Source organism: Saimiri boliviensis, chromosome 3 (assembly GCF_048565385.1).
Source record: "Saimiri boliviensis isolate mSaiBol1 chromosome 3, mSaiBol1.pri, whole genome shotgun sequence".
NCBI classification, from domain to species: Eukaryota; Metazoa; Chordata; class Mammalia; order Primates; family Cebidae; genus Saimiri; species Saimiri boliviensis.
Window position 1 is genome coordinate 76790574 of NC_133451.1, and position 27418 is coordinate 76817991.

Here is a 27418-nt window from a genome sequence, read left to right on the forward strand (position 1 = left end):
CTGAAGGCACGTTGGTTGTTGCTTCTCTAAACACAAAGGATGTTCCATTACTCTTAAAAGTATAATGAAAAGTACTTGCTGAATTTAGAAAAAGGATTCCCTATCTTGAGATCATGTGGCAGTGGGACACTCTGGCAGCTGTAATCCGGCTGCCTCAGCCTTTACCAGGTCTGGAGAGAAGAGTTGGGAATATAGGGTTGGCTGCAGGGAGGGCAGGACCTAAGCCTGGAACAACGTCAGTCTTTCTCGCTTCATGGTGTGCATTTAATAGGAAAGTTCAACCTGAATCACTTAAGGGTTGTCTTGCACTTAATGGCCATAATGCATTTAGGTCCAGCAACCCAATATTCCCACTTTTCAGATGAGGAAACCTAAGTACATGGAGAAGATCACAAAGTTCATGACATGGAGGCTCCAGAGTCCATGTCACGTGACTGTCTAGTATTCTAAGAGTAGGTGAAGACACTGAAAATCACTTACTTTGGTCCAGGCATGGTGAGGCTTTGGTCCGGGCACAGTTGCTCATGCCTGCAATCCCAGCACTTGGGGAGGTTGAGGCAGGTGGATTGCTTGAGCTCAGGAGTTCGAGACCAGCCTGGGCAACGTGGTGAAATGCCATCCCTACCAAAAATACAAACACTTAGTTGGGCATGGTGGTGCACATCTGGGGTCCTAGCTGCTTGGGAGGGTGAGGAGGGAGGATTGCTCGAGCTCAGGGGATGGAGGTTGCAGTGAGCTGAGATTGTGCCACTGCACTCCAGCCTGGATGACAGAGTGAGACCCCATCTCAAAAAAAAAAAAAAAAAAAAAAGGGAAAATCACTTACTTTGAAATTAGAGAAATTATAATGGTGCAGATCTTCTTATGCTTTTTAAGAAAGGAAACAACTCAAATTTATTTCTTTTACCTATGTCTCAATTCTTTTCTCCTTATTGCTTCACAGTTGTGCCAGTAAAGTACAAAGAATATCAAAAAGGACATCCACTTCTCTCTTTGTAAAGATGGAATTTTGATCCTTTATATTTTTTCACAGACTAAAAGAACATATTGCTGATAAGAAGAAATTACCCATATTAATTTTTCCTGAAGGTAAGAATGGGACTGCCTTCCGAGCCATAGTTGATAACAATAAACCACCAAAAGTGTGTGAGGAATAGAATTGCCATAGAATTGGCCTTCTTAGCCCAGATCTCTGCTCTAATAGGAATGAGACAGCATTCTCTGAGCTATTAATTCCTTGCTTTCTTTTGAGATTTGATAGAAATTATGTTACCTTTTTAATTCAATAGTCATTTCTGGGTAATGAACTCAGAGCAGAATTGTCCATGGCTTAAGAGTTGCATGTATTGAAATTGTCACCTGTTGAGAAGAAGTTGTACCCATAGGCCCATAGAGTGTTCAGGAGAAAAGTAAACGCATGTTAAACCTTCTTAGCTGGAACTATGAGATTACTGCTTTTGCAATGGCTGGTTTGTGATACGGTAGTACAATGCCTGTAATTTTAAATTTTAAATTACAGGCATTGTAAATTTAAATTTAAGTACGATGCCTGTATTTTAAATTACTTTATATCAGAATAATTCCTTTTAAAATTTATTTTAAAAATGACTGCCTTTAAAGATATTCACACTCCTACTCTCACTCCCTTGCAGGAACCTGCATCAACAATACTTCAGTCATGATGTTTAAAAAGGGGAGCTTTGAAATTGGAGGAACCATACATCCAGTTGCAATTAAGGTAAAACATACAGTAATAATAATAATAATAAAGATATTGGATTGGTACTTTATTTTGGTAGCATTTCAAACTTAAAATTTGCAAAAATGAGGAGCGCTTGTATGCTGTTTTCGGATGCACCCATCCTATGCACTTCGCCTCCTCTGCTTTCTCATGTGCTCTCTCTCCCTTTCTCTGTCTGTAGATAGATGTGTACTGGGGGACTCTGTGCCAGGTGTTGTATTTGCTCATAGCGTTGAGTGAAACAGTTGCTGTCCCTGCTTTAATCAGCCTTATAGTTAAGTGTGGAGACAGATATTTAATAGTCACATAAATATCTCCTGTTGCTCAGCTCTGTGATTCTATTTAGAAAAACAGTCAGCTCCAGTCAGACGTATTAGCTAGCTTGGTTTACATTTTTTTCTTGATAAATTCTATCAAGTGAAGTAACTTCCTTTTTTCTTAGAGTCTGATAAAAATGTCTGGGCTACCACCTTAAAAACAGGCACGGATGAGAAACCACCCTTAGTTAATAACTGGGATATCTTTTCTTTTCTTTTCTCTCAGTATAACCCTCAGTTTGGTGATGCATTTTGGAACAGTAGTAAGTACAACATGGTGAGCTACCTGCTTCGAATGATGACCAGCTGGGCCATCGTCTGTGACGTGTGGTACATGCCCCCCATGACCAGAGAGGTATTCCTTAGCTCATACTTTACCTAATCGGGTAAAGGCAAGGAGACCTTCACCTGAAAACCTAGGTGTCCCTTCTCCATGTCATGCTTTTCTGCTTTCTCAGCAACTGAGTCATTTTTTAAATAATGTATTTAGCTCACTTTAAATCAGATCGTTTTATATTTACAGCCTCTTTTTCATAATGGTTTTACAATTGCTGTTGGTTTATTGAACCTAAAGATATTATCTTGGGTAAGACTAATAAAGAGTGATAAATATATGCACATGGAAAAAATTAAACAATACAGCACTGCATTTTCTTGATAGAACAAATGATATTTGCTATGATTGACTAAGAATAGAAAGCATTTGAGCTGAAGCATGAATCTTATATTTTAGAACAAATATAAACGATTATGAGATGGTATTAAACACTCAATACCCAAGCTGTTCTTTTAATTTTTTTTTTTTTTTTTTTTTTTTTTTTAACCAGGAAGGAGAAGATGCAGTCCAATTTGCTAACAGGGTTAAGTCTGCTATTGCTATACAAGGAGGCCTGACTGAACTTCCCTGGTAAGAGATCTTTCAGAATTACTATCACTGTTTTTTTGTTTGTTTTTTTGTTTTGAGACAATGCCTCACTCTCTTACCCAGGCTGGAGTGCAGTGGCACAATCATAGTTCACTGTGTCCTTGTCCGCCTGGGCTCAAGGGATCCTCCCACCTCAGCTTCCCGAGTAGCTGGGACTACAGGTGCTTGCCACCATGCCCAGCTATTTAAAAACTTTTTTGTAGAGGTGGGGTGTCCCTGCATTGCACAGGCTGGTCTCAAACTCCTGGGTTTGAACTCCTGCCTCAGCCTCCCAAAGTGCTGGGATTATAGTCATGAGCCATTGTGCCTAGACTTTTTTTTTTTAATTAAAAAAAATCTCTGCTAATAATGTCATTTATCATTCTAGTTAGTTATAGGTTTAGCTGAAAGTAATAGTGGTTTATACATAACAATGGCTTAAGTAAGATAGAAGTTCATTTCTCACTTAAACATAACCAGTCTGGTAACAACTCAGTCTGTATTGCTTTACTCTCCTCAATTTGCGTTTCTCTTATGGTCCAGGATGGCTGTTCCAGCTCTACTCAGTGTGTACAGCAAATGGCTATGAGGAAGGAGTTTTAAAAAGGACACACCCATCTCTAACAGCACAAGCTGAAAATTATATATTCTACTTTTACTTGTATCCATTGGCTAATACTCAAGTCATGTGATAACACTTAGCTGCAAAGGAAGCTGGGGAATGTAGTCTTTGTTCTGGATGGCCATAAATCTATCTCACATTTGGGGGTTATTTTTCTGAAGAAGAAAGGGAGAACAGATTTGGGAATGGGGTGGGTACTGGGAGGCAAGGGGCTACTTAAAGGCTCATTCATATTTAACTAGCTATGACTATATTATAAGAAAACTGAACAACTTGAAAGAAGTTGTGAAATTTAAATTATGGATCACTTTAGTTTTGGTTTTGGCTTTAGTTTTGTTTGTCTGAGGAAGATTGAATGTAGGTGAGTGTATTAGTCTGCTTGAGCTGCCAGACAAAATACAGTAGTCTGCTGTGGATAATGGGGGATATGTTCCAAGAGCTCTAGTAAGTTCCTAATACCATGGATAGTACAAATCCTATATAGACTGTGCTTTTTTCTGTAAGTACATAGCTACGATAAAGCTTAATTTATAAATTAGTTGTAGTAAGAGATTAACAACAATAACAACTAATAGAACAATTATAATAATACACTGACTAATAAAAGTTATGTGAATGTGGTTTCTCTCTTTCTCAAAATAGCTTAGTATTTTCAGACCATGGTTGACTGTGGCTAACTGAAACCATGGAAAGCAAAACCTTGGATAAGGGGAGAGTTAGTGTATCACAGACTGTGTGGCTTAAACAACAGAAATTCATTTTCCCACAGTTCTAAAGGCTGGAAGTTTGAGATCAGCATGATCAGTTTTTGGTGAGGTTTCTCCTCTTGTGTTGCAGATAACTGCATTCTCCTTTGTGCTTACATGATCTCTCTTTTGTGCAGTCATGAAGAGAGAGGGTGCAAGTTCTCTAGTATTTCTTTTTATAAGGGCACTAATCCCATCATGAGTGCCCCACCCTCATGACTTCATCTAACCATAATTGCCTCCCACAGGATCCATCTCCAAATACCACCACATTGGTAGTTGGGGCTTTAACATATGAATTTTTGGGGGAGCCAAAAACATTCAGTCTATATCAGTGAAGGTTAACTATATTTACATTATAATGGGAGATTGAATTTTTTTTTTTCTTTTTTCTTTTTTTTGAGACAGGGTCTGCTCTGTCACACAGGCTGGAGTGCAGTGGCATGTTCTGGGCTCATTGCAACCTCCCAGGTTCAAGCAATTTTCCTGCCTCAGCCTTCCAAGTAGCTGAGATTACAGGTGGGCACCACCGTGCCCAGCATTTTTTTTTTTTTTTTTTAAGTAGGAATGTAGTTTCACTGTGTTGGCCAGGCTGCTCTTGAACTCCTGACCTCAGCCTGCCAGAGTGCTAGGATTACAGATGTGAGCCACCGAGCCTGGCTGGGAGATTGGATTCTTATTTACATACAGGATGTTAAATTAGCAGGCTGTCACAAAACAGTCTATGCTTACAGTCTTATAAAGTTAACAGAGTCCCTGCTGTCTTTCTTGGTGTTTCAAAAACGCTTAGCATGAAGGGTTTATATGAGGCAATTGTAGCAATGTTTCTAGCAGCAGGATTTGGCCAACTGATTTAGGCTGTCAGTCAGGAAACCAAGAACCCTCCTGAACCAGCACAGGATGGTTTAAGGCATCAGCCTCTAGAAGAAGGGCTGGCTGGATATTATACAATAAGCATTTACTTCACATCATTGATAGATTCTTGTAGGTTGTGACTTTAAGCACAATGACTTTATAGTAGGTTCTGGGATAAGTAACATCATTTTGTTCAATGCTGTTTCTTTATAATGTCAATGAGAAAAAAATTAGGTTTTGTAATACATCATTTTGTTTAAAGTTGCAGTTTCTAAGAAGCTATCAACAATGTTCAGGGAGGGCTTACTGTACTCTATTATACAAGGGTGGTGAATATCGCTAAAATATTTATCCATTCACATAGTGTGAATACAACTAGTTGCATCCAGGTAAACCAGTTTCTGATATCCATTATGCTAATTAACAAGCCAATAATTTCTACAGTGAAAACTCATTTCTAAAATTTGTTTTGCGGCCGGGCACAGTGGCTCATGCCTGTATTCCCAGCACTTTAGGAGGTGGAGGTGGGCGGATCATGAGGTCAGGAGATCGAGACCATCTTGGCCAGCATGGTGAAACCCTGTCTCTACTAAAAATACAAAAATTAGCAGGGTGTGGTGGTGCACATCTGTAGTCCCAGCTACTCAGGTGACTGAGGCAGGAGAATAGCTTGAATCTGGGAGGTGGAGGTTGCAGTGAGCCAAGATCCCACCACTGCACTCCAGCCTGGGCGACAGAGAGAAACTCTGTCTCAAAAAAAAAAAAAAAATTGTTAAGCAAGGGCTGGGCACAGTGGCTCATGCCTGTAATCTCAGCACTTGGGAGGCTAAAGTGAGTGGATGATCTGAGTTTAAGAGTTTGAGACCAGCCTGGGCAACATGGTGAAGCCCCGTCTCTACAAAAAGAATACAACAATTAGCTGGGTGCTGTAGCGTGCACCTGTAGTCTCAGCTACTCCAGAGGTTGAAGTATGAGAATCCTTGAAACCAGGAGGTTGAGGCGGCAGTGAGCCGAGATTATGCCACTGCACTGCAGCCTGGGTGACAGAGCAAGACCCTGTCTCAAAAGTTAAATAAATAAATCAAATAAAATTTGTTATGCTAATTAACAAAGCTTGGGAAATCAATGAGCAATAAAGATAAAGATAGCTGAAGCCATTAGTGGCACCTGTGAAAGGCAGCCTTCTGATTAAATGCTGGCTGACTACCGTGGAGTATGAATTCTTGACCAACAAGGTCTATGACTTGAATTCCATACACCAGTATGAAACTGACTAGCCTTAAGGTATAGGTTAAGACTAAACATTTGTATCACACTACCTACATTGGAATATAATAAACAAAGTGACAGACATCGTAACATCATAAAACTATATAAAACTACCTTGGTCCACAAATGTAGTCCTAGCAACCTACAGTTTTATGTGCAATGGGTTCCTTTTCCTTATTCATTTTTTATTTTTTTTTTATTTTTTTTATTTTTTTTATTTTTTTTTTTGAGACGGAGTTTCGCTCTTGTTACCCAGGCTGGAGTGCAATGGCGCGATCTCGGCTCACCGCAACCTCCGCCTCCTGGGCTCAGGCAATTCTCCTGCCTCAGCCTCCTGAGTAGCTGGTATTACAGGCATGCACCACCACGCCCAGCTAGTTTTTTTGTATTTTTAGTAGAGACGGGGTTTCACCATGTTGACCAGGATGGTATCGATCTTTCGACCTTGTGATCCACCCGCCTCGGCCTCCCAAAGTGCTGGGATTACAGGCTTGAGCCACCGCGCCCGGCCTTCCCTTATTCATTTTTTAAAGACTCTTTACTCACCCTTTATCTTACCTGACACCCAGCCCTCCTGCTCCTACTCTGAAGTCAGTGTGTAGTCTCAGACACAGAGGAAGGGGAAAAAAGCTTTGAGAGACAAAAACAACCTAGAGAAGTCAGCCAAGTACAGACTCTCCATCAGACTGGCTAAATAAAATGATCCTCAGAATTGCCACTTTCCTTTTATCAGGCCATAAGCAATTGTACAATAAAAATTACTTTTAATTACCTAGCCTCTTAAAAAAAAAAAAGAAAGTGGCCTCATTACCCTTCTAGATATATTTGTTGTGTACTTATTGGATATGAATTAACATATCTAGATTGCTTTTTTCACAGATTGAGCAAAAATATAATTTTATGATCTTAAACTGGCTCTTATATATGGTTACTGCCTTCCTTAAGAACTAAGATCTACTGCCATTGCAAAGGGGAATTGGGTAAAACTTTGAAGTCTCTAGGGGTAGCAAGTCACAGTTTAGGTGCTTAGCACAGCATGAAGTTTACTCGGTGCTTGGGAACTGTACAAACTGTACAAAAATGTAAAAAAAGTACAAAAATGGTGTCAGATCGCTCAAGACTTAAATTTTTGCCTGTTTTGGGCTTGGATCTCGTGAAAGGAGAAAAACCTTTCTTATCGCTCCCTCCTTTCCTTAGTTCTCACCATTCAGAATTCAGGTAAGTGCTGTTAATAGAAGAAGCTCATTTGGATAAAAAAGGCTTATGTGGACAATTCTGTGGACCTAACAACAATTTATAATCTTGTTGCTTGAAAACCTCCCACAACTGACCCCCTGGATTATCAGTGGATCGCAGTCTGTTTTTAAGTTGAGGACTGATTGCTGTGTCTCAGATTTGACTGTAGAAGCCAGAACATTGCAGTGGTCTCAGGCAGGTGTCTCTATGGAGGTCAAGTTCTGTCCTCATGTCTTTGAGTTCACTGGCTAACCTATGATCATCCATCATCATCAGAAAGCATTTGGTAAACATGCATGCTTGACTGGGTTTAGAATTAAACAGTCACAGTATAAAGTAAGCACGTTCTCAGCTCATGCTCTCCTTGGAGTTAAAATCTAAAACATTAGATTAGGAGGGAGATAGTGACCTCTGATAGTCCAGTCTACTCCCAGCAACTCCAGTTTGTTATTTCTTGGGGTGTAATCCAAAGGAGGAAAAACATACAGAGTTCTTATACCCAGGCAGGCATGTGTTTTCTCTACTCAGGAGAGAGTTCAAAGATTCACAGGTTCTGAATGAAGGAATGCTGCTTACATAGGCACTTGCTTCTAGTTGAATGCAATGTATGATTTTGCTGTTTGTTTTCTTCTGAGTCTGTTTATGGAATATAAAAGATTATAGATACTGGAAATATGATGTTTTGAATGAAAATACAGCTTGTTAAACATACATAGGGTTAGATTTGAACAACAATTCTTAAAAAAATGATTATTTATCTTTATGAAATTTACCAACACATATACAGTACCCTTACCATTTCTTCTGCATATATTTTCATTTTCCTGTGGTTTTTCAGTAAGACATAGGTAGATGAATACCAGTATTTTGTTTTCCTGAGGGAACAAAATAGAGAAATAATCCAGTTTTAATCATCTTTGTTTCCACCCAAATATATACATATATGTTTTTTGAGATGGAGTTTCGCTGTTGTTGCCCAGGCTGGAGTGCAATGGCGTGATCTTGGCTCACTGTAACTTCCGCCTCCCAGGTTCAAGCAATTCTCCTGCCTCAGCCTCCCAAGTAGCTGGGATTACAAGCATGTGCCACCATGCTTGTAATCCCAGCTACTTGGGAGGCTAAGTAATTTTGTATTTTTAGTAGAGATGAGGTTTCACCGTGTTGGCCAGGTTGGTCTTGAACTCCTGATCTCAGGTAATTCACCCACCTTGGCCTCCCAAAGTGCTGGGATTACAGACGTGAGCCACTGGGCCTGGCCAATCCAAATGTTTAATACAGCACCCCTTAACTTCTAAAGAGAAACTGAGTTGGAGATATTGTTACTTATTTTAACCAAACATCAGAGAGATTGTTCCTTTAATGTACATTTAGCAAGTGGTAGAGCAGAGACTGAAACCTGGGTCTTCCTGTTTCCAAATCCAGGGTTCTTTCTCTTATTTCATCCCAGCTGCCTAAGTGTCATGGCATCATGCTGCATGTGACTATTAAGTTAACTCTTTTAAATCACCGCTGTAAAGTATCTTTTATGTATTTGTCTTTCTGTTTGCAGGGATGGAGGGCTAAAGAGAGCAAAGGTGAAGGACACCTTCAAGGAAGAGCAGCAGAAAAATTACAGCAAGATGATTGTGGGCAATGGATCTCTCAACTGATGGATGACAGCCTGTAGATATACTTGGCTTTCTAGGACTAGCCCTTAGAAATGGAATAGCTTTATTTTTTTTTTGTTTCGTTTTATTGTTTTGTTTTTATTGTTGTTAATCTTTTCTACAGAATGATTGTCTCTACCTCTTTATGCCAGAGGCAGAACCTACAGGTGCCCTTTTTGGCTTTTGTTATTGTTATAACATTAGCCCCATGAATTGTAAGGTGGTTTACTGAGTTAAAACAGATTTTGCTTTTATAAAATGATGGTGTCACTGTTGACTGAATGAAATATTTGTACAGGAAAAAGTGTGTGTAAGGTGTGTTTGGAACTCGTTGATAGGGTAATTCTCCAAAAATGCCCAAACTTTCTTTCTGTACTCAGCCTTGCCACTTTCTTCAGTCACTTAACTGGTGAGGTCACACATCAGTGCAAGATGACCATTATGGTTATGGTCTACTTACTGTAAGGCTGAAAGGAAAAATGGAGGATTCTATTTAGCAAAAGGGATAACTCTGTGGCCATCTGCTCCAAAAGTCAAAAGGAAATGTAAATTAGTGTTATTAACGTGTTGGAAGAGAATACTATTCAGTAAGCTTTGCCAAAGAAAAGTGAGTCAAAGTTAATGTGTGTGTGCATTTATATGTAGGCAGCTCATAGACATATTTTAGCCAGCAATTGACAACAAAGGCTTACTTTTCCTTGTTTGAATGTTGTAGATCGATACCTAGTTCCCTCCCATCTACTGATTTGTTTGTTTTTGTAACCAAACACATTTTCAGATAGAAGGAGCCTTAAAAAAAAAAAAAATCACACTGAGTATCTTAAGTATGAATGAATGAGAGTGTGTGGAGCTGCCCCTCACCCTCCACCCCTTTGTGGTTTATTCCCGAATTTTCCCAGTCTCTTAAACAGAAAAAATGACTGATATTATAATTACCTTTCAGAAACTGAGCCTTAATTTTTTTTTTTAGAGGGGGAGATAAGTTCTTCCTAACTCACACAGCATAAGCAATGTTGACAGCAATATGATGCCGTTGTATCCTCCTGAGAGTATTATATCTGTTCTGGTAACCGTGTACAGAACGTGAAACTGTCTTCTCATGACTATAAATAAATTCTATATTTCTAAAGGCATGTTGCATTATTTCCCCCTCCCTCTCCCCTTTTCTGGTTTTGAGTAAGTTAAATCCATTCTTATTACAAACAAGGGTTGTTTGATTTTCATTTCAGTGGCATAGTTAGATTTTATTGGACTGGAACAAATGGGAAACAGGAACATGAGCCACGGACTCGCCCGCCTCCCCCTGCTTAAATCTTGTTTTTTTTTTTAGCCGAGTTATTTGGACTCTGGCCCTGTGAACTCCACCTTGAGCAAAGTCACAGACGACAGTTATTTTGCAGGTGAACTCAAGCAATCATATCTAACTATCTAGGTAGGCTTGGCATAGCTCTATCAGTATATACTCTTCTTATCTAGCTAGCTCGTTGGATTTTATCCCAAAAGGAAACTTGCAGACAGGTTACTCTCCTGGTCATTCACCTCTCTGTTCTCACTCTCCCCACTTTCCCTTTGTTGTTTGTTTAAATTTTGTCCCACAGACTCTAGTAGGAGTGATCTTGACTGAAAATTAGCAAATCCAAATACGTATGTTGGGTGACTTTTTGTCTTATTTTTTTTTTCTCAGAAAAAGGAGTGCCTTTTGAAAAAATTTATGTTAGTTGTGGCTTGTATTAATACATCTATTTCATTAGCCCAGTTCTCAGAAAAGTGTATCTTTCCAAGAGCACTGTGAAAATACCCGTGCCTGGGCCTTGCTCTGACTGTGGTCTTCCAGCAGTGTGCAGGCCCACTCTGCCCCGCTAGCCTCAGCCTTTCTCTTTCATCATTGTTCACCTCACTTTCATCCACCTTCTTCCCTTGTCCCCAAACTGAAAAAAAAAACAAAAGACAAAAACACAATGCTATCATGTATTCGCTAGATAACCTAATAGTGTCTGAGTCAGAGCTTTTGTCTCATAGGTCTGATTCACACAACTGGTTTCCAGGTTGCTTAAGGAACTGCCCTGTTGTTGAAACCATGTTTTTGGGAAGCTGATATTGCTCAGATTTAGCATATGCTCCTTAGAACTCCTTTTACTTTTGCTTTCCCTAATATTATTTCATACACACTTCAGAGATACTGTGTCCAGAGTTTAGTATTCCTGAGTCTTCCGTAATTATAAGACAATATGAAGGGAAGGCAGGATTTGGTAGAAAAATCTCATCAGATAAGTAAGACCTTTCATCTAACCTTTGCATACATTCATGAATTGAGCTTTGAGTTTGCCCTATTTTTATTTCAATTATTTGTTATGTGGTCATATTTATAGACAGCAGGTTCTGGGAATGCCAAGGGTTTCTAAAATATCATGCCACATTCTGAGATTGGATGAGCAGCCATGTGTGAAACAGTAAATATACTCAGAGCGCAGGGGAAATAGTTTCGGTTGCCACTCTGGGGCAAAGAACAGTCTCAGGGGAAGTTTCCTTGCGTCAACAGACTTCCCGAGGTGTAGTCACCTTTGTCTTGGTGATTAGCACGATCTCAGTGCATATGTTGCAGATTGCACATTCTGTTGATATTTTAACTTACATGATAAGGATTGTTGATTTCTTGTGATTACAAATAATGTATTGTAGTCATGAGGGCTGCTTCTTAGCCAAAGCTGCTCTCAGGTTTTTTTTTCCCCCCTTAAATGTGGCATCACTGACCTAAACTGCTTCATGATAGAAAAGGGTAGGTTATGATGGGAGGCTAGGCCGTGGGTGGAGGTGGAGTGGAGGGAAGTGGGGAAGAGTGTTGTGGGGAGAAAGATGGGGGCAAGGCTGGGATCTGGGATTGAAACTGCTAGGGGCCCTAATAAGTATCTTCACAAAAGCTGTGTGTTTGCTTTTGTTTTTTAACACCTGTTTCTAGTGGATCGATACAACATATGATTAAAAAAAAAATAATGGTTAAGATAATGGGATACAGAGTCATAAAACATTTTCTTTTCTTTTTTTCTTTCTTTCTTTTTTTTTTTTTTGGAGATAAAGTCTCACTCTGTTGTCCAGGCTGAACTGCAATGGCGCAATCTCAGCTCACTGCAACCTCCGCCTCCTGGGTTCAAGTGATTCTCCTGCCTCAGCCTCCTGAGTAGCTGGGATTACATGTGCTACCATGCCTGGCTAATTTTTGTATTTTTAGTAGAGATGGAGTTTTGCCATGTTGGCCAGTGTGGTCTCGAACCCCTGACCTCAGGTGATCCACTCGCCTCAGCCTCCCAAAGTGCTGGGATTACAGGCATGAACCACCATGGCTGCCCAATCTTTTTTTTTTTTTTTTAAATTACACTTACCTTTTGTAATGCTCAGCAAATATTTTTATTATTACTACTGCTGTAAGCAAGAATTGGTGATTGGCTCATAATGTCTTCTACTGGCTATATGTCTTCATTAGCTCAGTTCATGTTCATACCCCTTTTTATAGGTGATAGATTGTAATTTCTCAATCCTATGTCTTTTCCTTCAGAATTAGCCCTTGCTCCTAAATAAAATAATTTCAGTCATCCACAACACTGTCTTGCAGACATATTTTTCAAAATTGGGCTGTCTAGGGAAAGGGCTTTCCTTTGATTTTGTTGCTTTCTTTCCTCTTGTATAGTGGCTGTGCCCAAAAGGTAAGGAAAATCAAGAAATTGTAAAATATCAGGCTATTCATATTAAATGTAAAACATAAAGTAATATTTAAATTAATTTGTAGCTTGTAAAAACTTTGGAAGCTTATATAAAGAACTAATGGCACATAATTTCTGAATTTTAATTAGACTCTTTGTTGGTATTTGAAATGTCAGCCTTAGCATACCTATTTTTAAATTATTATTAATTGACACATAACTGTATATATTTATGAGGTACAGTGTGGTATTTTGATACATGAGTACAATGTGTAGTGATCAAATCAAGATAATTACCAAATCCATCACTTTAAACATTTACCATTTCTTTATATTGGAAACATTCAAAATCTTGTCTTTCAGCTATTGAAAATATACAATAGGCCAGGCGTGGTGGCTCACATCTGTAATACTAGTACTTTGGGAGGCTGAGGCGGGCTGATCACCGGAGATCAGGAGTTCGAGAGCAGCCTGGCCAACATGGTGAAAACCCATCTCTACTAAAAATACATAAATTAGCTGGGCATGGTGGCACATCTGTAATCCTAGCTACTCGGGAAGCTGAGGAAGGAGAATCGCTTGAACCCAGGAAGTGGAGGTTGCGGTGAGCCGAGATCATGCCACTGCACTCCAGCCTGGGTGACAGAGTGAGACTCCATCTCAAAAAAAAAAAAAAAAAAATATATATATATATATATATGCATACATACACACAATAAATTGTTAACTGTACTCTACAATGCTATATAGAACACTAGAATTGATTCCACTTATCTGGCTGCAATTTTGTAGCTTTGAGCCAATCTCTCCCTATACTCCCCTCCCTCCTACCCTTCTTAGCCTCTAGTAATCACTATTCTACTCTCTACTTCTATGAGATCAACTTTTTTTTTTAGCATCAACATATGAGAGAGAACATGTGGTATTTATCTTTCTGTGCTTGGCTAATTTCACTAACCATTAATGTCCTCCAGCCTCAGCCATGTTGCTGTGAATGACAGGATTTTATTCTTATATATTTATTTATTTTTGTTGTAGATTTCATTCTTTTTATGGCAGAATAGTGTTCCATTGCATATATACCACATTTTCTTTATCCATTCATCTGTTGATAGACACAGACTGATTCCACATCTTGGCTACTGTAAACAGTGCTGTAATAAACGTGGCAATGCAGATATCTCTTTGATGTTTTGATTTTCTTTCCTATGGATAAATACTCCGTACTGGGATTGCTGCATCATATGGTAGTTCTATTTTTAGTTTTTCAGGAACATCCATGCTGTTTCCTATAAAAGCTGTACTAATTTAGGTCTTCACCAACAGTGTGTAAGAGTCCCCCTTTCTCTGCACCTTTGCCAGCAGTTGTTACTTTTTGTCTTTTTGATAATAGCCATTCTAACTGAGGTGAGATGCTATCTCATTGTGGATTTGATTTGTATTTCCTTGATGATTAATTATGTCGAGCATTTTTTTGTAAACTTGACCATTTGCATATCTTCTTTTCAGAGATGTCTATTCATATCATTTGCCCATTTAAAAATCAGATGATTATTATTATTTTGCTATTGAGTTTTTTTAGTTCCTTGTATGTTCTGGATATTAATCTCTTGTCAATGGTTGGGTGCAGTGGCTCACACCTGTAATCCCAGCATTTTCAGAGGTGGAGGTGAGAGAATAGCTTGAAGCCAGGAATTTGAGATCAGCCTGGGCAACACAGTGAGACCCTGTCTCTATAAAAAAAATTTTTTTAAATTTAAATCAGCTGGACATGATGGTACATGTCTGTAGTTCTAGCTACTTGTAAGGCCGAAGCAGAAGAATCACTTGAACTTAGAAGTTTGAGGCTACAGTGAGCCATGATCACTCCACTCTAGCCTGGGTGACAGAGTGAGATCCTGCTCAAAAAAAAAAAAAAAAAAAAAAAAAAAAATTCCTAGCTTTGCACAGTGGCATTATCGTAGCCAATGCTGTTTATACAAGGTGTGATTATTGTTCATTAAAACTTTTCACAATAACTTGCTCTGATGACTTGCAATGTAGTTGGCATTGGCCATTTTTGATAGTCTCTATGGAGACTGATAAACAAACAAAACAAACAAACAAAAAATTCCCCTGTCAGATAATTAGTCTGCAAAAATCTTTTCCCATTCTGCATGTTGTCTCTTTAATCCATTTATTGTTTTCTGTGCTGTGCAGAAGCATTTTGGTTATATACGATTCCATTTGTTTATTTTTTCTTTTGTTTCCTGTGCTTTTGAAATCTAATTCATAAATTTTTTGCTCAGACCAATGTTCTGAAGCATATCCTCTGTTTTCTTCTAGTATTTTAATAGTTTTGGGTGTTTAAAGAAGACCAATGTCCTCAAGCATTTCCCTCTGTTTTCTTCTGGTAGTTTCATTGTTTTTAGTTTTTCATTTTAGTCTTAATTGTGTTGAGTTGACTTTTCATTTAAGTCTTTAATTGTGTTGAGTTGACTACTAGGGATCTAGTCTCATTTTTCTGCACATGGATATCTAGTTTTTCTAGTACCATTTATTAAAGATACTGTCTTTTTCTCATTGAATGTTTTTGGCACCTTTGTAAAAAATTAGTTGGCTTTAAGTACATGGATTTATTTCTGCATTGTCTGTTCTGTTCCATTGATCTTTTTTTTTTTTTTTTTATGCCAGTATCATGTTGTTTTGGTTAATACAATTTGGTAGCATATTTTGAAGTCAGGTAGTGTGATGCCTATAGATTTATTCTTTTGCTCAAAAATCATATGGTTTTTGTTTTTCATTTTGTTGACGTGCTGTATCACATTTATGGATTTGCATATATTGAGCCATCTTTGCATTCCTGGGATTAAATCCAACTTGATCATGGTGTATATTTTTTATGTGCTGTTGGATTTGGTTTGCTGGTATTTTGTTGAGGATTTTTACATCTTTGTTCATCAGAGATTTTGGGCTATAATTTTCTATTTTTTGTTGTGACTTTGTCTGGTTTTATTATTAGAGCAATGCTGGCCTCATACAAGGAGCTTGGAAGAATTCTCTTCCTTTCAATTGTTTTGGAATAGTTTGAGAAGCACTGATATTTGTTCTCCTTTAATAAGTTTGTAGAATTCAGCAGTGAAGTCATTTGGGCTTGAATTTTTTCTTTATTGGGATATTGGGAAATGTTTTATTACTGATTCAATCTGATTGCTTATAATTATTCTGTTCATGTTTTTCATTTTTTCTTGGTTTAGTCTCGGCAGGTGGTATGTGTCCAGAAATGTATCCATTTCTGTTAGGTTTTTCATTTTGTTAGCATAGAGTTGTTCATAATAGTTTCTAATGATCCTTTGTATTTCTGTGCTATCAGTTGTAATGTCTTTTTATTCACTTCTGATTTTATTTATTTGGAGTTTTAATCTTTTTTCTTAGTCTACTGTTCACTTTCAAATTTTGTTTATTGTTTTGAAAAAGCAACTCATTGTTTCATCTATTTTTGTACATTTTTTGGGTCTCATTTCATTTATATTTGCTCTGATACTATTATTTATTTTCTACTGCTTTTGGATTTGGTTTATTCTTGCTTTTCTAATTCCTTGGGGTGCATTGTTATTTATTTGAAATCTTTCTACTTTATGGATGTATGTGTTTACTGATGTAAGCTTTGTTCTTAATACTGCTTTTCTATATCCTGTAGATTTTGGGCATTGTATTTCCATTTTTATTTGTTTAAAGAAATTTTAAAATTTTCTCTTTAATTTCATCATTCACTCATTGGTCATCCAGGTTCATCTTGTTAATTTCCATATATTTGTATAGCTTCTAAAGTTCCTCATTATTGACTTTTAGTTTTATTCCATTGTGGTCTGAAAAGACATTAGATGAGATTTTGGTTTTTAAAAATTTGTTGGGACTTGTTTTGCGGTCTAATGTATGGCCAGTCATAGAGAATGTTCCATGTGCTGATGAGAAGAATGTATATTATACAGCTGTTAAATGAAATTTCGTTAATGTCTGTTAAGTCTTTTGGTTTATGTCATGTTTAAATTTGATGTTTCTTTGTTGATTTTTTGCCTAGATGATCTCTTCAATGCTGAGAGTGGGGTCTTGAAATCTCCTCTATTATTTTATTGGAGTCTACCTCTCCTTTTATATCTAATAATATTTGCTTTATATATCTGGGTACTCCCATGTTGGATGCATATACAGTTACAGTTGTTAACCTTCTTTCTCCCTTTTTTAATAGTAGTTTTTTTTTTTAACTAAATGCGTATTTTTTATCAGATACAACTGTAGCTACTCCTGTTCACTTATGGTTTCTGTGTGGATTATCTTTTTCTATACCTTCGATTTTTGTTTATGTGCATTTTACAGGTGAAGTGAGTATATAGATGGATGTAGGCAGTATATAGTTAGGTCATTTTAAAAAATCAATTCAGCCAGTGAATATCTTTTGATTAGGGGATTTAATCTGTTTAAATTCAAGGTTATTATTGACAGGTGAAGATCTTATTCCTGTTATTTTGTTAATTGTTTTCTAATTGGTTTGTATAGCCCCTGTTCTTTTCTTTCTCTCTTATCATTTATCTTTGAAGTTTGGTGGTTTTCTGTGGTTATAAGATTTGATTTATTTCTCTTTTTCCTTTGTATATCTGGTGTATCAGTGAGTTTTATGCTTTCATGTTCTTTCATGTGTTTTCATGATGGTAGTTATTGTTCTTTTGCTTCCAGATGTAGAACTCCGTTAAGCATTTACTTTAAGGCAAGCCTGGTGTTTATAAATCCCTCAGTTTTTGCTTGCCTGGGAAAGGCTTTGTGGACTTCATTTTTCAAGGATAGCTTTCCTGGGTATAGTATTCTTGGCTGGCATTTTTTTTTTTTTTTGTTAATGCAATTTATCACCTCATTCTTTTTGTCCTGTAAGGTTTCTGCTGATAAATATGCTATAGTATAATGGAAATTCCCTTATATGTAACTTGACATTTTTCTCTTGCTGTTTTTACAATTCTCTTTGTCCTTGACTTTTGAGAATTTTACTATATGTGTCTTGCAGAGGACCTTTTAGGGTTGAATCTATTTTGGAATCTCAGTTCCTTGGATCTGGTTGTCTGTATCCCTCCCAAGACCTTGGAAGTTTTCAGCTGTTAATTCAGGAAATAGATTTTCTATGTATTTTCGCATCTCTTCTTTCTATAGTTTGGATATTTGTCTCCCCCAAATTTCATGCTTTATGATGCCCATAAGTCCTGTCGTCATTCTTCATTCTGTTTTATTCTTTTGTTTTTGTTGTTGTCTGCCTGGGTTATATCAAAAGATCTGTCTTCAAGTTCAGAAATTCTGCTTTCTCTGGTCTTTTGTTGAAGGTCTCCATTGTATTTTTTATTTCATTCATTGAATTTTTAAGCTTCAAGATTTCTGTTTGTTTCTTTTCTTCTATCTGTCTCTTTGTTAGATTTCTTATTCGGATCATGAAATATTTTCCTGATTTTGTTGAATTGTCTATATGTATCTTGCATCTGATTGTAGAATATTGGTCAAGGTGGTGGGAGAAGCTATAGGGGAAGATGCAAGCCTTCTTGAAAGGTCAGAAGGTCTTGCAAAAGCTTCAGGAGTAATGCAGCTATGTTAATTCCAAGCAGTTCCCCAAACTGGGTTAAAAACTTTTGAAGATGGTGGGAGTCTCCTATACTACAGGAATCTGCAGTAGTAGTTCAGGCAGGTAGGGGCCTTCTACTTACCTTTTCACCATAAGGGGAAGTCCTTCCTGGATCTGAGCCAATCTCAATGGGAGAGAAGGGGTGGCAGGGGCAGGGTGCCTTGCTCCCTCCTCTTTGCTGCCATCCTAGGCTTCTGTGCTCCATAAGGCTTTCACCAGTCCCTTTCTATACTCCATTGCTGTCCCTCAGACACTACAGTTGGATTTTAGTTGTTTATTTGTTGTTTTGGTTGTTTTTTGTTGGGAGGGAGGGATAAGTGCCAGGCAATTGTAGTCAGCCATCATGTTAATGTCCTTTATTTCTCTTTAGGTTTTTTAAAAAATCCCCAGTCCCCTACCCCACCTTTTTTTTTTTTTTTTAAAAGATGGAGTCTCCATCTGTCACTCCAGGCTGGAGTGCAGTGGCATGATCTTGGCTCATTGCAACCTCCGTCTCCTAGGTTCAAGCAATTCTCCTGCTTCAGCCTCCTGAGTAGCTGGGATTACAGGCATGCACCACCACCCCAAGATAATTTTTGTATTTTTTAGTAGAGACAGGGTTTTGCCATGTTGCTCAGATTGGTATTGAACTCCTGACCTCAGGTGATCTACACACCTTAACCTCCCAAAGTACTGGGATTACAGGCATGCACCACTGCATCCAGCTTTATTTCTCATTTTTAAGTTATATCTATTTTTTTTCAAATGTGGTTACTCTCATATAGTTTTGAAGTACCTTTTGCTTATTGATTTTATATTTCTAAGTAATTCATTCCTTTTAATTGCCAAGTAGTTTTAAATCTTTAGGGAAAAGTTATTTTTCCCTTTCATTTAGCAGTAAGGTTTGACACAAGCAATTTACCTTGCTTACATCTGGAGTAGGGGATGGATGATTTCTACTTTACTCTTACACAGAAGTTGTAGTCCTTTGATATCTCACCTTCAAAGGAAGACTGTAATTAGACTTCCCATCTTGGACAGGCCTTCAATTTTGTGTTTTGTCGTTTAGGCCCTTGAGGCTCTAGAAACCAAAACTTGAGTTTGCCTGGTTCAGTGATTGCCTGCAAAGGATATGACAACTGCTGGGCTCTCTGTTCAGCTTACTTCTCTGGGAATTGATCTTCCTGTAGTCCTTGACTTGAGTAGTCCTAACTTTCTTGCTAGTTACAGAAAAATTCAAAATCAGTTTCTTTTATCATATAGGAAGTGAGTGAGTACTTGTTGCTAAAAATAAAAGTTCTAGAAAGAGACAACTTTAAATTTAAAAAGTGGTTTCTCTGAGTGTTTTACTCTAGATTAAAGCCTTATTTTAATATAAAAAGAAATAATAATGATTCTCCCTTAGAATCATTATTACTCATTTGAAAATTAAATGTTTTGCTGAAGGGTTTTGTAAGGTAAAGCAATTTATAGGAGATCTGGACTAACACATATGTGTAAGATTTTGATGTTGGTGGAGAATACAAAAACCCAACAGCAGGAAGTCAGCTGAAAGAAGCTACCAGGTTAGTGGTGTTCTTGGCATCATGGGTGGGTGGGTGATGAGTTTTCAGGCTGTGCATGTTATAGCCTAGGCTGAGGATCCCATCAAGGATTTTGATGGCCCTCCATGGTCATAAATTCCTGTTATGAGCACTTCCTGCTGTTATGAGAAGCATATAGTAATTCAGACTACTTGCTGGCTCTTGGTTCTATGTCTGGAAAAGATGTCTGGGAGAACGCTGAGAATAAAAAATGTATACTCTGTCTTGGTGACCTAAAACATTTCAGATCCCTTTGCTTTCTAAGCTGTGATTGGGCAGTGGATAACAGAAAGAGCAGAACCAGTTAGTCTCCTCTCAAGGTGAAATATATATATATATTTCTTATAAAAACAGGTGAATTTAAACTTTTTTGAGAACCTTTGAAAATTGTATTCCTTGGCTTAGTTAAGATATACCCTTGGAGATTACACAAATCAATTAGGGATCACAGGTTAGAGTTGGGTACATTTTCAAATCATTGTTTCTCTAGTTTTATGAAGGAAAACACTTGTATTTGGGGCTTACGATTTCTACACGGTTCTGGGTATTAGAATACAATAACAAAGAAAGACAAAAACCCTGGGCTATGGAAATCCACTGAAGCAGATGGAAAATAAAAACAGAATCAAGAAACATGTTTGGATGAAAACGTCATAGGGGATTTAGAGTAGCTTTGAACTTTTTCGTATATGTTTGAGATAGTAAATGCGTAAGCATTCCTTTGAGAGAGTTTACAGAAAAGTATACTTCCCTTACAACTAAAGTGTGTATCAAGGGGATCAAGCTCTGTGACTAGGAGCTGGGAGTGAAGCTGGCATCTATGGAATGCACACGTGACACTGCTCATGTGCTGAGTCACTTGTGGGGTTGACCTTGGTTCAAAGCCTGTTTTTCATTGCAACCATTCTTTGATAAAGGCAGCCCTGATGTCTGTTGCTAAATTAGGCACAAGTGAACCTGTTGAACTTCCTAACTAGAAGGAATTTTCAGTGCTGATTGTAAGGCAGTTCTAAACTGTTCCTGCTGAACCAGATTTTTTTTTTTTTTAGGATAGGCAGAGAAATGACTTTGGAAATCCTGTTCTATCCAGCCAGTTCTGCAGATATTTGGTTAACCAATGGAGTGATGAATGAAATACCATAGCTTTCCCTAGTAAATTCGTTGGTTTAATAGCCCTCTTTGGTAACTGCTTCTGTTTGACAGTTATCCTCTTTAGACATTTACACATATTTTATAAAACACATATTATAATTCAGGCTCTGTTAGTCCTGAGGCTCTTTGCTGCCTGAGACAGGAACTTGCCATTCAGGATCTTAGAAGAATCTGGAAGTGGAGACAAACACCACTAACCACAAGAGGAAGTGGCAAGGCCCTGTTTCTCAGCCCAGGGACAAAGTGCTATGGAATGTGGAGAAGTGATTAATGTTGGGTAGAAGGGTGTGTAGAAGGGAGGACATGAGTGTGTCTTGGGGAATGAGTAAGTACTCTCATGAGTAAGTGCTCCCAGTGAAGTCAGGAAACGTGCAGGTGATTCCTTGTTTTGTACATGCACTGTCCTCCCCAGGCCCCATACCTTGGAGAAAAAAAAAGAAAACACATATGAGAGGGTTGTTTATAATCCTAGACGTTTTTGACTCTGAAATGCCCCCTGTTCTTATTTTGGAGTCATTTATCACTTTCCCAGCATCACCACCATAGCCCAAGCCATCATTGTCTCTTACCTGGGCTACAGTAACTCTTTTAATGGATCTTCCTGCCTCTTCTCTTGTTTACCAAATAGTTTATTTGGTAAACAGAAGCTAGCATGATAATTTCAACTCATACATTGAATCATTTATTTGCAGTGCCCTTTTCATTGTATCAGGGGGTATGTACTTTTGATTTGCCCCATGACTGAAGCACAGTACTCTGAGTGCTTGATTAAGGTGTTGATATGGTTTGGAGCTGTGTTCCCCTACCCCAAATCTCATATTCAATTGTAATCCTCAAGTGTTGGAGGTGAGGCCTGGTGGGAAGTGATTGGATCATGGGGGTGGATTGCTCATGAATGGTTTAATGCCATCCTCTCGGTGCTGTTCTCATGATGGTGAGTGAGTTCTCACAAGATCTGGATTGTTTAAAATTGTGTGGGACCTTCCCCCTCCCTCTTTTCCTCTTGCCCCAGCCACATGATGTCTGTGCTTCCCTTTCACCTTCCACCATGATGGCAAATTTCCTGAGGTTTCCCTAGAAGCAGAAGCTGCTATGCTTCCTGTACAGCTGCAGAACCATAAGCCAATTAAACCTCTCTTCTTTATAAATTACCCAGTCTCAGGCATTTCTTTGTAGCAGTGCAAGAGTGGACTAATACAGGTGGTGTATTAGTTTCTTAGGGCTGCCATAACAAAACCACAGGCCAAGTGGTTTAAACAACAGAAATTTATTTTCTCCCAGTTCTGGAGTCCAAGATCAAGGTGTAGGCATGTTTTGGTTTCTCTATCCTTGGCTTGCAGATGGCTGTCTTCTCACTGTGTCCCCCAGTCTGTGTGTTTTCTGTGCATGATCTCCTTTTCTTACAAGGACACCAATCGTATTGGATTAGGGTCCACTCACATGACCTCATTCTACCTTAATTGCCATCTTAAAGGATCTGACTCCAAACAGTGGCAGTTAGAGGTACTGGGAGTTGGGATCTCAGCATACACATTTTGGGGAGTACACAATCCAGCACATAATAGGTGGTGTCTGCTGGGCTTTTCCATGGTAAACTTACTCTTTTCTCCTTCATTAGTTAATGAGTCATTTGGAGAGAGATACTTTGAAACTACACACGTATCTGATATGGTTTGGCTCTGTGCACACCCAAATCTAATTTTGAATTGTAGCTCCCATAATTTCCATGTGTTGTGGGAGAGACTTGGTGGGAGATAATGTAATTATGGAGGTGCTTGCCCCGATACTGGTCTTGTGGTAGTGAGTCTAATGAGATCCGATGGTTTTATAAAGGATTTCCCCTCTCACTTTGCTCTCATTGTCTCTTGCCTGTCACCATGTAAGATGTGACTACTCTTCTTTGCCTTCTGCCATGATTGTGAGGCCTCGCCAGCCACGTGGAACTGTAAGTCAATCAAACTTCTTTTTTATAAATCACCCAGTCTCAGGTATGTCTTTATCAGCAGCATGAGAATGGACTAATACAATATCCCATTCCTCATTAAGCTTTCAATTTATTCATTTGCTTATTTAGAATACTATGAACTCATGGTTTCCTATTCATTCGATGAATTAAAATCCGTTATTATTCATTTTGATGTTAAATTTGTCCCAGATTTGTCCAAGGAGCCCACTACAAGCCTGCTTTTATGTCCTTTTGACATATCCCCATCATTTCAGGCCCTTCCTTTCAGGCACAATATGTTCCAGGCTTATCTTGATTTTTCCCTGTCCCAGCCTCCAAATTAATCATCTCCTCAGAAACCCCTGATTTCTTTTAGTGGAGAATTTGGAAGCCAAGATTTGGGTGCTAGATGTGTGCATTGCTTTGGGGTATTGTCACTTCCAGACCCTATTGGTGGATAGAGCTAGAAAAAAAATATGTATGTGTACACACACACACACACACACACACACACACACACTCACTTATATCTGTTTGTTTTTGTCTATGACCTATCATCTATATGTCATCTATGTCAAACCACCTATCATAATTATCTCTGATCTATCATCTATATCTATTTATAATCTGTATCTCTTTCTATAACTCTATCACTCTATGTATTTGATATCACTCTATTATCTGTCATTATCTATATCTATCTATCTATCTATCTATCTATCTATCTATCTATCATCATCATCTCAGAAACCATAAGTTCTCTCTAACACCTCCATTTCCAATCCAATATTACAGGTTCATTTTAATTTTCTCCCTCTCTTATTTGTGAGTCCCCTCTCAAACAGTGAGGAGCCTGGTTCCCTATCTTTGATACATTTACTTATCTGTAACCAGTCTCAATGGCTTTGCACTCTCCCCACTTAGATGCCCTCCTCACCTCACTTAGTGTCTACTTTATGCAGGACCACTCCCTTCCATGAAGGCCTTTCTTACCCTGCCAGGAGGGGCCACTCCTTCATGTGGATCCTCCTATTACCACTCTAGGCTTCACTCCCCACATCACCATGTCTCCTCCCAATGAAGATGTCCTCCTCAGGCTCTGTCACCTCACCTGTTTAGGTTCCGATGCCCTGCACTGGGCAGCCTTCCTCTGAGAATGTTCTCCCCATGCCCAGGCGCCACAGTGCACAGACCCTGCTCTGGATCACCAGTGCTTCCCATCACCAATGTGGAGGCCCACCTTGCTCTGCCCACCTATGGCTTTAGGACTGAAATACTTAAGGAAGGGAAACCTCCCAAGTAGCTGAGATTACAAGCATGTGATGCCACACCTAGCTAATTTTGTATTTTTAGTAGAAATAGCATTTTACCATTTTGGTCAGGCTGGTCTTGAACTCCTAACCTCAGGTGATCTGCCTGCCTCAGCCTCCCAAAGTGCTGGGATTACAGGCATGAGCCACCAAGCCTAGTTGAGATCTGATGGCTTTATAAGGGGCTTTGCTCTGCACTTCTGCTTGTTGCCACCCTGTGAAGCTGCCACTATGCTTTCCCTTCCACCATGATTATAAGTTTCCTGAAGCTTCCCCAGCCCTGCAGAACTGTAAATCAATTAAACCTCTTTCCTTCGTAAATTACCCAGTTTTGGGTATTTCTTCATAGCAGTGTGAGAGCAGAACTAATACACTGAGTGAATTTCAATTTGGCTTTAATAAACAAAGAATGTTAGTATATTTAGGGCGATGCCTTCAAGTTTGATTTTGAAATTGGAGGTCTGATATTACCATGAAACAAAGTTGTCCTACCTTATTTCATTAATGTAAGGGCTAAGTGTTACCTTTTATCTTCCATACGTTCTTTCCTTTTGTTGCTATGTTATATTATTGGGCAAGCGTCTTCTCCTTCCACAGAGGTTGGCACATGCCCCCGACACTAGCTGCTTAGAGAACTTCTTCTGGCTCAAGGGTGGACACATGGACTAAGAGTGTCAAACAGAGTCCTTTTGAAAGAGCAATAAGGACACAGAAAGATAGGTTCTTAGATTGCAACTGGTAAGAACTATGCAGATCCAGAGATCATGGGAGTCATCTTTGCTGCCACAAGGAAAGTACCTTCTGAGAATGAAGCCAGCACAGAGGAAGTGGAGAAAAAGAAGAGAGACCCATCCTGAAGATATAGCTTGATACCCTTCATTCATCAATGTTTAAGCCAGAAAACTCTTTTACTTTCCAGATATAATAGTTAATACAATCTTCAATGTTTTCCCCATACTTCAGCTAAAGCGAACTGGGTTTGCAATTAGAGTTAATTGAATTTACAGCTATAGTGAGTTGCAAATGAAATAGTTCTAAAACGAATGGTTTTATAAACATATATGTATAGTATATATGTGAGTATATCTATACATACCTATGTGTGTATGTCTGCACATGTGGGCACACACACATTTTCTTTTTTTAACTATAGGAGTTTTTCTCCAATGAAATCTTACATAATACTTTGATTGAATCCGTGATCAGGTTCCAAAGGCTCAGAGCCCTATTCCCTTGGTCTCCTTCTGCTTCTTTTTTTTTTTTTTTTTTTGAGACAGGGTCTTGCTCTGTCGCCCAGGCTGGAGTGCAGTGCTGTGATTGCGACTGATTGCAACCCCTCATGTTCAAGTGATTTCCTGCCTCATTCTCCAAAGTAGCTGGGATTACAGGCACCCTCCACCATACCCGGCTAATTTTGTATTTTTTTTTTTTTTTTTTTTTGAGACGGAGTCTTGCTCTGTCGACCAGGCTGGAGTGCAGTGGTACATTCTCGGCTCACTGCAAACTTCGACTCCCTGGTTCAAGTGATTCTCCTGCCTCAGCCTCCCAAGTAGCTGGGATTACAGGTACACACCACCACACCCAGCTAATTTTTGTACTTTTAGTAGAGACAGGGTTTAACCATGTTGGCCAGGATGGTCTCGATCTCCTGACCTCGTGATTCACCCACCTCAGCTTCCCAAAGTGCTGGGATTACAGGCGTGAGCCACCGCACCTGGCCTAATTTTGTATTTTTAGTAGAGATGAGATTTCACTATGTTGGCCAGGCTGGTCTCGAAGGCCTGACCTCCTTCTGCCTCTATTGATACTCTCTAATGCACCTTGTTAAACCCCGAGGCTCTGCGAAGCAAACCCTAAAACAGCCTTAGAGCAAAAATATGTTATTTTAAGAGATTCTTCCCCTCTCTATTGTAGGACCTACTTTTAATGATTTAAATATAAAATATTCACAATAGACTCTGTTGAATGTTTATTGAATCTAAATGTCTATTAAGCTAAGTTAAATATTAATTAAACCGGATACTAGCTATGACAGGCAATGGTGCACAGAAGCCTTTGGAAGTTTCCCACCTGCTACTACACTCATGACTGTTGGGTGTTGCCCAGGCAACAGAGGCCTCAGAAGTGCATGAGTTCTTCAAGGAGCGGTACAGCACGCATTATTTGGTCAGTGCCAGGAAAGCCAGTCGGGGAGAGTATTGCAAACTTATGAAAACTGGAGGAAGACTTTCGGAAGACTTTCCAGAAGTCCTCCTTTCCAGTTTATGAGTGAGACAGAAAAAACAGAACATTTGAGGCTGTGAATATCTCTCACTGCTAATTCTACCCCCATCGCCCACAAGAAACCCCCATATTCAACGCTAAACACACACATTTTTTCATTGTTGCAGTGGTTAATTTTGGCATGGAACACACCACTCTGAAATCTGAACATAAAAGGGAAAGTTAACTCTAACAGAATTATGAAGGGATTTGTAAATACTGGTAGTTAGAGGTTCTGCAATGCTGCAGTCCCTCTTTTAGGGGGATGTGAGCAGGCGAAAATTCTAGCAGTGCATTTCTTCTGTGAACATAACACTGCTGTTAGGAGGCAATACTGCTTCACAGAAAGCTACTCCGAGGATTCGGGAGCTTGTGTAAACCACGTCAGCCTTCAATAAAACAATGTAGGAAGTAACCCATTTCCTCATTTTCTCTGGGAAAGAGAATCAGTCTGTGTTAGAAAAATATTTTGGTTGTTTCTTTAACCTTGTTTTCTCTGGATCCTCTTTCCTTTTGTT

General features: G+C 38.8%; 1 protein-coding gene and 1 non-coding gene across 2 annotated transcripts in view; both read left to right on the forward strand.

Moving 5' to 3' along the window:
• The window catches only part of GPAT3 (glycerol-3-phosphate acyltransferase 3), a 67587-nt gene extending 57122 nt beyond the window's left edge, over nucleotides 1-10465 (forward strand). The window contains exons 8-12 of the mRNA XM_003923973.4: nucleotides 1034-1089; nucleotides 1653-1738; nucleotides 2285-2413; nucleotides 2886-2965; nucleotides 9240-10465. Coding sequence (XP_003924022.1) covers nucleotides 1034-1089; nucleotides 1653-1738; nucleotides 2285-2413; nucleotides 2886-2965; nucleotides 9240-9339 — 451 coding nt within the window. The 3' untranslated portion in view covers nucleotides 9340-10465. The remainder of the gene's footprint in view (nucleotides 1-1033; nucleotides 1090-1652; nucleotides 1739-2284; nucleotides 2414-2885; nucleotides 2966-9239) is intronic.
• A 4504-nt stretch (nucleotides 10466-14969) lies between these two features.
• On the forward strand, nucleotides 14970-15109 carry LOC120363698 (U4 spliceosomal RNA). Its single transcript, XR_005579153.1, has one exon. It is a non-coding gene; the product is annotated as a U4 spliceosomal RNA (small nuclear RNA).
• Nucleotides 15110-27418: the final 12309 nt, after the last annotated feature.